This window comes from Taudactylus pleione, unplaced genomic scaffold (assembly GCF_031769625.1).
Source record: "Taudactylus pleione unplaced genomic scaffold, aTauple2 ptg000070l, whole genome shotgun sequence".
NCBI lineage: Eukaryota > Metazoa > Chordata > Amphibia > Anura > Myobatrachidae > Taudactylus > Taudactylus pleione.
The window spans coordinates 16047204-16059452 of NW_028284472.1; the positions used below are offsets into that span (position 1 = coordinate 16047204).

The 12249-nt window shown below is 42.8% G+C and overlaps 1 protein-coding gene across 2 annotated transcripts in view; it reads right to left on the reverse strand.

The window, feature by feature from the left end:
- Positions 1 to 1879: 1879 nt before the first annotated feature.
- PTCHD4 (patched domain containing 4) overlaps positions 1880 to 12249 on the reverse strand; it is a 135415-nt gene continuing 125045 nt past the window's right edge. For both annotated transcript variants that reach the window (XM_088467366.1, XM_088467367.1), the window contains exon 3: positions 1880 to 3513. In XM_088467366.1, the coding sequence (XP_088323492.1) occupies positions 1880 to 3513 (1634 nt within the window). The remainder of the gene's footprint in view (positions 3514 to 12249) is intronic.

Below are 12249 nucleotides of genomic sequence, written 5' to 3' on the forward strand. Positions count from 1 at the left end.
CTATCATTGAACTACTGCCCCTAGGCAGAAGTCTAGGTAGCCTGCAGGATGATGAAGCCATGGGTAGATGTAAGCTCTACTAAGTTATGGAGTAGAACTATACTGTACGTAAGAATCAATATTTACAAACAAAAATATGGAGCGCGACAGTGGCTTGGGAGGTTCCGTGTACCTTTTACTAAACTTAGGCCATATTCTGGCTTGTATGATACTGTCCCATAACCACTTTTGCACTGAAAGAAATCTAGTTTATGTCTATTAGTTTCTTAAGGTGGACCGGTTGCCCTCACAATATGCAGCCGGCAAATGTACAGGATGAACCAGTATTCAAGAGACAGCAACCTGTCAACGTGCTGGGAATCAGTGACATCACTACGCATGAGTCTCTATTTGCGCGGTCAGTTAATAGACTGTATGCTGATACATTTCATCTGCTTCAGCTGTGTGTAGACAATTAAAAAAATCACAATAACCAAATATAGGCTTGTGCGCTTCTACAGTGCAACAATGCTGCAGCAAATCCATGGTGACCACTGCAATAAGTGCAAGACAATAGTGTTTAGGTAAATGCTACTTGAATTTCCAATATTTTCCTGTTGAGGCATGTTTGGCTAGTAGCGGCAAAGTCCACTAGGTGGTTCCAAAGTGCCAATATATTAACATGCAGTAAAATTTACCTTCCTATTACGCCGGGGGAGTATAAAAAAGGTTATATGTCCCAGGTAATTTATTATAGTTTCAAAATATTGCCCATAAAAATGCATATTTACACTCGGCACAAAGGAAAATTGCATTCGCATTTTACAGTGGTCACCATTTAGGCAGCTTAAAGTTAGTTGCCACCTATAGCTGACTTAATTTATTTTCCATTCAAACTTCCTTCTTTCTTTTCCAACAATGACTTTTGAACATCAGGCGCAGGTGTTTTCTTTTGTTACCAAGTCATGTGACACACAGCTGCTTCCTAGATACAATGATACGATTGAAGAGCAGGGCTGAGATGTTGTAACCAAGGGCAATGTAAACAATCAATTCTGCTCTACGATATAAAATACATAGCTACAAAGCACAGACAGAAGCCAGAAAGCTAAAGCACTAACTTAGGGAACATTGTAGGGCTTTCATCAGCCACACAAAATTAATGTTCTTTCATGAATTATATAAAAATAATAATAATAAAAATAATAATAATAATAATACTAAAAATAATAATAATAATAATAATAATAATAATACTACTAAAAATAATAATAATAATAATAATAATAATAATAATAATAATACTAAAAATAATAATAATAATAATAATAATACTAAAAATAATAATAATAATAATAATTATTATTATTATTATTATTATTATTATTATCCTTTCACTTTAAAAAGGGACATATGGCACATTGATGTCATGATGTTGGACTTTTGTTTCAGCTCCCTGGATATGTTCCAGTGATCATGATGCTACATGGGTTATGAAACATATTGAGAGACACAACCCAACAGTAAAGAAATTTCTAAATAAAGCCTAATGTGGAAACATGTGCTAGCCAAAGGATGGTCTATGGAATGCCAGCATTAAGACGGCATTTAATGAATACAGATCTTTTGCTTAAGTCATGTTGAAAGACCAAAACAGCTGCAAACGAGGGCAGTTACCAGCCATATTTCCACCAAACAGAGTCGTTATGAAAATGAGGTAATAGAAAATTGAACTGTATACATGTTTATAAAAGGTATAAAAATCTTGCACCTCAATGTTTAATAAAAAAAAAAAAAAATACCCCTTCTTAACATGACTTGCAACTTTGGCCAGCCCAAGCGGCTGATTCTCCCTTCTTTCCCTGCGAATGTCCAACCTTTGACAATTATTATCAGTTTCTCAGACGGAGGTCACATGGTCTGCATTTTCCTGAATCTCTATGCACTCAATCTCCTCTCTCTCCTTCCGTCTGGCTCTCTTCTTTTTCTTGTGGCGTTTCTTCGAAGGAGGGAAGAAGGTTAAGAAAACAGGCAAGATGACGAAACAGTGCAATAGGGTACAACTGCCAGTCAGCAGCAAGCATTTGAACAGTGTGGAGGTCAAGTTTGAAGGCACAAACAGAAGGGGTACCAGCCCAACGAGAAACGTTACAACATTCTGCATAATAGCTGTGCCATGCTCCTTGAGTGAGTCTTGTATGCATAGAGTTCTTGTGTGTTCAGTGGCTAGGACAAATGTATAAAGCAGAGGGGAACAGTGATCTATGGCAAAATTCAAAGAGTACATAAGGCACAGTATGGATACACAATCCATGTCAACATTCCATAACGTCATTAAACCCAACACGCCCAACTCAATAGAAATGACGGTGATTATCAACCAGAAGTTCCCTAAAGGGTTAATGACCAAGAACAAGGTTAAAATTAACACCAGCAACACACTAAAACCAGAGATCAGGACTGGCATAGTCACGGCCAAGCCATAGTGGTCCATAAACACGAAGGTGGGGTTGAAGACGATAAACTTGATGCTCTGTATTAAAGAGAGCGGCCTTAGCTTTTCCAGTAACTCAACTACTTCCCTTTGGGTGTTCTCACTAGTCCTCGCTACCAGATACATCCGGGAAGCTATAATGTTCAGCTCATCTCCTGACCTGGAAATAATTATGTCATTCTTGAAGTGCTGAAATTCTGCTTTCTTCAGAAAAACATTTTGGAGGACATTGATAAAATCACTTTTGTTGGATGCAGAAATATTGGCAACCTTCAGAAATTGGTAGAACTGCTCGGTCCAAGACTCTGTGTTGAATCCATAACTTAAGGTCTTCAAGTCTTCCTGAACCGTCAAGTTCCAGTATTCAAGTGGTTCGTAAATATAGAATCCGATCACAGGACTGTAGTTGCTGAAATACTTCTGCTGTATAAAAGCATAAGAAACACTAGGGGAGTCACTTGCTAAAAGATTTATAATATTTGACCCACCACTAATTTGGAGGCAGCCCATGAATGAGAAGGAGGCATAGATGAGGTATAGTATGACCACAAAGGGCTTTACATATGTATTTGTGATCCATTCATTGTAATGTTCTCTTAGGAAATGCTGTATGAAGTGGTTCTCATAGGGGTCTGGCTCATGGTGGGTGGAATGCTGGTGTCCGTCACTCATCATGGTTTGGAACCATATTGGTTGTCTATCTAAATATTCTTCAGAGGGAATTTTACAACAAAATACACTGTGGTAACGGTTTTGCTCCAGTTGGCCAGCAAAGACCAGGCACGAGCCGTAGAAGGAGAAGACGTAGAAATAGTTCAGGACAATTGTAATGCACATGTTCTGGCAAAATATCTTGACGGCCTCGATGTTTGTAAATGGGCTGGCTCCCATTCCAAAAGTGATGATGTAGAGAGAGCTTGTCATGGTGTATGAGACCATCACATCAGAGTAAGCGTCAGCCACTCTGTCCTTAAAAGGCAGACTCTCCCTGGTTCTTCGCCACCCAGAAAGAAGCTCAAAGACTCCTTTTGTCCCATGACCTGGAAAAAAAAAAAGTTTTTTAAATTACAGTCTACAGTTTATATTTAATTTGCCCTAGGTCAAGAAGTAATATTCAAGTTAGTGCTGTGGCCATTACAGTTTTATCTCCTGCCTTGCCTTTTTCCAAACCTGCCCAAGTACTTCTTGACACTCCTGACTCCTCACCACACCCCTCTCCTTGATCCACCATGATCTACACATCTTTGCAATCCAGGCAAACTCTGGATCCGCAACCACCAGAATCCCATTCCCTGCTGCATGAATTCCAGTAAGCAGCCTATCATCTGGCCTGTAGGTTCAATCTTTTACCTGATGGCCCCTGATACCAGCAGCTCAACTTGGCTGGGTTCCCTGGAATTACATGAAGAGAGAGGCAGCTCATTCTCATCAGCCTACAGCTGCCAGATGCACTGTCTGTGGGTCTGGATATAGCTATTTTGCTGCTTGCCCTGCTGCACTTCTTTTCCACCTCAATCCCCTTACTATTGGTGCCAGATTCACCAGGGATACCACAGTCTCAAGCCGATACTCGCCTACTTGATCCAGCTACCACCTCTCACAGGCAGTGGTAATTCTGTCCCCTCTCACCTGCACCCTCTAATACCTCCAACTACTGACACATCTTCGCATGACCTACCCACATTATTAAACTGACATGGTTATATCCCTTTATATGCACATAACCATAATTTTGCATCAGGACAATGGTGAGAGGTATGTGGTGCAAATGCATCATCATGTCCCTGCACTCTGCATCCCCATGGGCAGGGCTGTGATGATGTGAATAACTATGCCACACCCCCGCCACTCCCACGAGGATCTCTCTGCATCTCCCAGGGCACAGAGTATGGTTATTGGTAGCTCTGTTATAGATGCAAACTTCAACTTTAGGTTTAGTCTCCCTTTAATGCAATATATCAAAATGTGATTTCATTCTGCTATAAGATGTTGTACTGCATTAAATTGTTACATTTATCAAAGTGAATCTGGATAGCTGGAGTTATAGCAAAAAACACATAAAGGTCAATGAAATATTAAATAAAAATCGCAGCCCACTAAGTAATTTTTATATTAAAAAATATATTTTTTGCAAATGTTATGAGGATGAGTGTGTTCTCTAAGTGCATCAGAGTTTTAAAGTTGCATCTGCCTGACACTAAGAGGCAAAATACACATGACGGCTCCACTTCATGAATTAATGATGAAGGTGAGATATTGTAATTGGTACAGCTACAAGCTGGATCTGTGCAAACTCCTGAATATTTTATTCTCTAAGCGATGACTAGGTGTCATTCATTTTCAACACTTCAGTAAAGCAATCAATCAACATGATGGTGAGGTGAATAATCCATGGCAAAGTTTGCATAGTCTAACAAAAAAAATATATATTTTTTTGTGGAATGAATAAAAATTAAAAATTTTGGGGTAAAAAACTGCACTATTTTTATGTGATTATGAATGTTATGGTCGCTGTCATTTGTGGTGAATCTTCAAACAAATAGTGTATACAAAATAAAGGAAGAGTTTCTGGATGTTTTTTGGCTTTAAATATTTTTATAGAATGTCTGGTGAGAAAAGATGAGGTACAACTTCGCGTCCCATTGGGAAAAAAAAAAAAAGAAAAAAAAAAAAAGCAATACCAAAGTTCTGTAAAGGAATTATTTGAAAAATTATAATACACTTTTTTTTCCAGTTAATTTTAATAAAAAAAAAAAAATGGCCAAAATGGCTTTTTGAAAAACATATATGACCATGGAGAAAATATCGGCTTTCCTTCATAACTTGTCCCATAAAACACACCCAAATCTGGCGGGATTAGTGTATACAGTATTTATAATAAAGTATTTCCTCAAACATCAGAGACCCCTCCCAATGCCTTTCGCACCTTTACTTGGCCTTAACCATGACATTTGCATTCTGAGAACACAATTTACCCCATTATTTCTCTGTCCATTGGGATCACATAGTCCATGTGTGGTATGTTAGTTCAACATTCTATCATTTCTACAAGGTTGACATGTCGACATGATAGAATGTTGACCAAATGTACTTGGTGGCCCAAAGGTCGCTTACCTGGTCCTGGCGACTGCAGGGTCTTTTTCCGGGTCCAGGCGGGAATGTGTGTAGCAGTTCTGCCACAAACGTCTGAAGAGTGACGGTAAGTATTATTCCCCTATCCTTAATCCTAATCCCTATCCCTAACCCTCCAGCTAGTGCCTAATCCTACTAACCCCAAACCGCAGCCTAACCCTAACTCCCCCAACAGCCTAACCCTAACTGTCGGCATTCTGATGACAACATTGTGATATGGACATTATGAATTTCGACACGGTTACTGTCGCCCATGTCACTGGATCCCCTTGCCACCACCTTTCCTACCATCCTCTTAGTGATTTTTATTCGGTGATTGTTCTTTCCTGGCCATACTGTTAATGAGATCTGTCTTGTATGTTCATACTGAATGTATATGCATGTGGGTATATATATACAGTATATATATACAAGTCCAGTTTTGTCCCGGCACTCCCCTCCAATGTCAAAGGACAGCTTGCTCCTGGTGCCCTCCACTGGGGTACGAATTTATTTCTACAGTATATATATATATATATATATATATAATTATTATTATCATTTATTTATATGGCACCACAAGTGTTCCGCAGCTCCTTACAAAGTACATAAACAAATAGGTTGATTTATAGTGACTTACAGTACAGCACAGTACAATACAATACAATACAGGACATGGGTAATATACATTGCTACATTCGTGACCATAACACCCAGATAAGCAACAATGCAAAGCAACCAAGTGTTAGGTGCCCTGGTAGAGAGCAAGAAGTAGATGAAGGTAGAGTAAGGAGAAGCACAAGAGGGTAGAGGGCCCTGCTCATAGGAGCTTACATTCTAAAGGGGAGGGACAGACAAACAGGGGTGACAACAATGGGGTAGGCATAATGCAAAAACGTGTTTAATTTCACCATAACAGGTATAAAATACAGGGGAAACCAGCCATCTAATGATCAAAAAGCATGAGGCAAAAGTGAGTACTTATCCAAGTTTAACGTGGCAGCAGCACACTATAACCCTCAGTGTCCAAAGTCTCATGTAGTAGGAGCATGTCCAGCAGCTGTTTCAGGGGAAGGAAGGTGACCATGAAACAGCTGTCGGATGCGTAAAAGGGATAATGCTGAGAGGAATCACAGACAAAGCCAGGGTCAGTACACTGGGAGGGCATAGGTACGTAACAGGGATAATGCTGAGAGGAATCATAGACAAAGCCAGGGTCAGCACACTGGGAGTGGGAGGGCATGGGCACGTAACAGGGATAATGCTGAGAGGAATCACAGACAAAGCCAGGGCCAGTACACTGGGAGGGCATGGGTACGTGACAGGGATAATGCTGAGAGGAATCACAGACAAAGCCAGGGTCAGTACACTGGGAGGGCATGGGTACGTAACAGGGATAATGCTGAGAGGAATCACAGACAAAGGCAGGGTCAGTACACTGGGAGGGCATGGGTACGTAACAGGGATAATGCTGAGAGGAATCACAGGCAAAGCCAGGGCCAGGACACTGGGAGGACATGGGTACGTAACAGGGATAATGCTGAGAGAAATCACAGACAAAGGCAGGGTCAGTACACTGGGAGGGCATGGGTACATGACAGGGATAATGCTGAGAGAAATCACAGACAAAGGCAGGGTCAGTACACTGGGAGGGCATGGGTACGTAACAGGGATAATGCTGAGAGAAATCACAGACAAAGCCAGGGTCAGTACACTGGGAGGGCATGGGTACGTAACAGGGATAATGCTGAGAGGAATCACAGACAAAGCCAGGGTCAGTACACTGGGAGGGCATGGGTACGTGACAGGGATAATGCTGAGAGGAATCACAGACAAAGGCAGGGTCAGTACACTGGGAGGGCATGGGTACGTTACAGGGATAATGCTGAGAGGAATCACAGACAAAGGCAGGGTCAGTACACTGGGAGGGCATGGGTACGTAACAGGGATAATGCTGAGAGGAATCACAGACAAAGCCAGGGTCAGTACACTGGGAGGGCATGGGTACATAACAGGGATAATGCTGAGAGGAATCACAGACAAAGCCAGGGTCAGTACACTGGGAGGGCATGGGTACGTAACAGGGATAATGCTGAGAGGAATCACAGACAAAGCCAGGGTCAGTACACTGGGAGGGCATGGGTACGTAACAGGGATAAAGCTGAGAGGAATCACAGACAAAGCCAGGGCCAGTACACTGGGAGGGCATGGGTACGTAACAGGGATAATGCTGAGAGGAATCACAGACAAAGCCAAGGTCAGTACACTGGGAGGGCATGGGTACGTAACAGGGATAATGCTGAGAGGAATCACAGACAAAGCCAGGGTCAGTACACTGGGAGGGCATGGGTACGTGACAGGGATAATGCTGAGAGGAATCACAGACAAAGCCAGGGCCAGTACACTGGGAGGGCATGGGTACGTAACAGGGATAATGCTGAGAGGAATCACAGACAAAGCCGGGGTCAGTACACTGGGAGTGGGAGGGCATGGGCACGTAACAGGGATAATGCTGAGAGGAATCACAGACAAAGCCAGGGTCAGTACACTGGGAGGGCATGGGCACATAACAGGTATAATGCTGAGAGGAATCACAGACAAAGCCAGGGTCAGTACACTGGGAGGGCATGGGTACGTAACAGGGATAATGCTGAGAGGAATCACAGACAAAGCCAGGGCGAGTACACTGGGAGGGCATGGGTACGTAACAGGGATAATGCTGAGAGGAATCACAGACAAAGCCAGGGCCAGTACACTGGGAGGGCATGGGTACATAACAGGGATAATGCTGAGAGGAATCACAGACAAAGCCAGGGTCGGCATATGGAGATGTGATGACAATAAGCCACAGTAATTTTGCAGAGAGGAGTCAGATACTAGCTGGGTCATACACAGGAGCTGGAGCTAGGTAAATTTGGCAGGGCAGTCCCGCTTTTTTGACACTGTCCCGCTGTCCCACACGCTGGCCACAGGGCCCGCGGTGGAAAGGGAGGTTGGGAAGCGCCCTCTCACCCGCTGTTTTGCTTACAAGAGCAAGCAGTAAATAGATGCCATACATTAGCATGCAGTGTCTACTCAGTAGAAAGAGGGTCTGGAGGCATGCTCAGCAGCAGCTCCCGGATTGCTGGGCATGCCCCTATCAGGATAAAAACTAAGGCATGGAGTGTGGGCATGGCATTTCCCATGAGTCCATGCTCCTGTCACAAGGACATGCCCATTTGGACATCTCTATTTGCACTTCCCGTAGGTAGTCAGCCTAATACCCTGGTAGTGGTCGCCATTGATAGGTGTTAATGGTGTGAGATGGAGGTCAGTCCACATCATGAATAGCTTAACCAGGGATTGGTTTATTAAACAGGTGGAACAGAAATATGTGAGACAACACAGGGTTAATGCAGCACAACTCAGGAACATGCAGGTAATACTGATGGAGCTAGGAATGGGTTAATTGCAGGTGGCGTGCAGTGTCTGGAGCATTCACCAGCACAAACATGTAGAGGTAGCAGTGGGACATGTAGTGCAGTCAGCGGTGGTGACACAATGGTATGCAGGGGCACTGTTATGTCTCAGTGGCACAGTCTCTCTTTGCAGGCACTCGTGGACTAAATATTTTTTGTATTTTGGTGACTAGAGTGCTCTCCGATTTGTGTGACTGTCTCTGGAATGATCTCCGTATTGTATACAGTGTATTGGAGTGCTCTGTGCATTGCATGGCTTCTGTGTGCTCCCTGTATTTTATATAGGTCCCAAATACACAGTAGATACCATTATTGTGAGCCTGAATATAAAGATTAGTGGGGTTTATATGAGTGCATTAGCCTATGGGGGCCTGTACCCTTCATTAGTCCAGGTGTGTAAACTTAGATCTTAGAAATGTCTAGCCCATATAACCAAATAGTAATCATGACACAATTACTAGCTGTTAGGATCTGTGACAGTGGATCATCTTGGTGGCAGGACCCAGCTATAGTTGTCACTAGGATACTGCATCTTGTCCTGATCCATGTTCCGGCTGCTGCAGGCAGCCAGATTCCTGTCTTGTCTTTATACAGCTCTAGCTGTTTGTCTGTGTGCTGGATTCAGCTGCACACAAATTAATCATGTCTTGTCTGTGTGCACAGTTCAGGTGCACACTAGCAGTCATTAGGAAGTGCTCTCTGCAGGAAATGCCTTTGTTTGCATCCTTCACTCCCTTCACTCCATGCCGACTATAACTTTGTTGTGACTTCTGGTTCCAGTGAGAGGTTATCCTTCTGTGTGTTCCAGCTTCTCGTGTTCAGTGTTTTGTGATCTCCCTGCAAGTTACATCTAACCAGTGGCTTCCGCTTCCCAGCGTTTGTGTGATTTACCTGCAAGTGACAACAGAGCAGTTTCGGCCACACCTCAGTGTCTGTGTGGATTCACAGCAAGTACATTAAAGCAGTGTCAGCTGCATTTCATTATTGTGGACTTTTGTTTATTCATTCCAGCACTCTCCGAAGCCTCTCTGTGTCTGTGTGGCCAATCAGCTAATAACACCAAGCTGTATGCACTACTATTGAGTGCTATGTGCACTATCTAAAATTTACAACTCTTGTCTGTATATTCAAGCAAGCAATAACATTTACAGCAATTCCTGATATCACTCAGTGCATACCAGCTATTCAGGCTGCAATGAGCCAAGTGCACATTGCAATTCTTGGCTGTATATTCAAGCAAGCAACAACTTTTACAGCAATTCCTGATATCACTCAATGCATACCAGCTACTCAGGCTGCAACTAGCCAAGTGCATACCAGTCCTCAAGACTGCAACTAGCCAAGTGCATACCAGCTATTCAGGCTGCAATTAGCCAAGTGCATACCAGTCCTCAAGACTGCAACTAGCCAAGTGCATACCAGCTATTCAAGCTGCAGCTAGCCAAGTGCATATCAGTCCTCAAGACTGCAACTAGCCAAGTGCATACCAGCTATTCAGACTGCAACTAGCCAAGTGCATACCAGCTATTCAGGCTGCACCTAGCCAAGTGCATACCAGTTCTCAAGACTGCAACTAGCCAAGTGCATACCAGCTATTCAGGCTGCACCTAGCCAAGTGCATACCAGTTCTCAAGACTGCAACTAGCCAAGTGCATACCAGCTATTCAGGCTGCAACTAGCCAAGTGCATACCAGTCCTCAAGACTGCAACTAAACAAGTACAATTCAACTAGGAGCCATCTTGTCCTCACAATTCCTTATCGATCGACTCTTTTATCAATTGACTCTTTAAGTATCTATTATCAATTGTCTCTTGATCAATCTATTCACTATACTCCCCTGAGCTTCATGTTCCTGGTATGATTCAATTATGAATCTTTTCTGAGATTCATAACACTAGCACTATATGTACAATCCTTTATATATATTTACTGCTAGGACAACCCAAGAATGCCAAGAAATCCACATGAGGCTCATGTCATAGAAAAAAATTCTGCTGACCCCAAATTCCTGTGGTATCATGGACAATCCTGGGAATGGAGATATACACAGAGGTGCACACATTTCTATCTAGTGAAAGGTGACCATGCAAGCTAAGGGCGACCAGGGGTCCAAGCCAGTAATGTCCTGGACAGCACCAGTCTTGGGCAAACAAATCCAGACAAAGCTACTGGCAGAAAATAAGTTTATCTAGACCCATTGTAGGCTAAAGCAATATTCAGCTAATTAATGAATTCATGCTTCTGGTGTTTACTGCAGAAATATGGCACCGGAGATATTACAGACAAGGCCATTAAGAGCCGGCTCATTACCGATGAGGTGACCTAATCGGGGGAGGTGCAGCCATGCCCCCTTTGAGAAAATGAAAACCCTACTTGCAGCGCTGTGAATCGGTGCTGCGCGCTGGTGATGCAGGTGCTGTGAGCTCCTTAGCCCGGCACTAATGCAGGGGGGGGGAGGCGTGATCAGTCTGATCACTCCCATCCACAGGCAGAGTAGAGGAGACTGATGCTACTCACCATAATAAGGGTGCGGGAGACAGACATGAAGGTAAGTAAATGCAGCAAAGGGTGCCGTGTAAGCCCCCGTTACCCAGGGGCCCATGTGCGCCGCTCACCCTGCACCCATTATAACTACGCCACTGGAGGTAAGTAATATATTATATAACTGCTACATGGAAGTTATGTTATGAACTCCTGGCTAATGAAGTTAGAAAGAATATTCTCATTCTATTTCATTTGTTACTTATCGCTTCAGATATAGTTCATTCTTAGTATCTCCTGAAGGCAGAACTGCAATTTAAGTTAACACCGAAAAAAGAAATTTTAATTAGTGAGATGTTAGGCAAGCACCAGCTCATGCTGTGAAATAAATAATGCATCGCCACATTAGTCAAGTGAAAGCCCTTATCAATAGCATTGCGGATAGTTGCAGAATCCAGAGTCAATTAGAGTGATGTGCTTTTGAAGAAAGATTTATATCTTTGGGAGAATTCACAAGGTTTGATTTCGTAGGCAGAAAACCGAAAGATGATGTTTATTTCAGAAGCTGTATGATGGGCCTTATAGGATTAAATAAGTATCCATTAATCAATGAAACCATGGGAATGTGTTTCCTATTATATGCTTGTGCTAATTATCAATGCTTTAAGGGCACTGTGCTCCCCTGTTTCTTCTAATCTTTGCAATCGAGAGATATATTGTCAAAA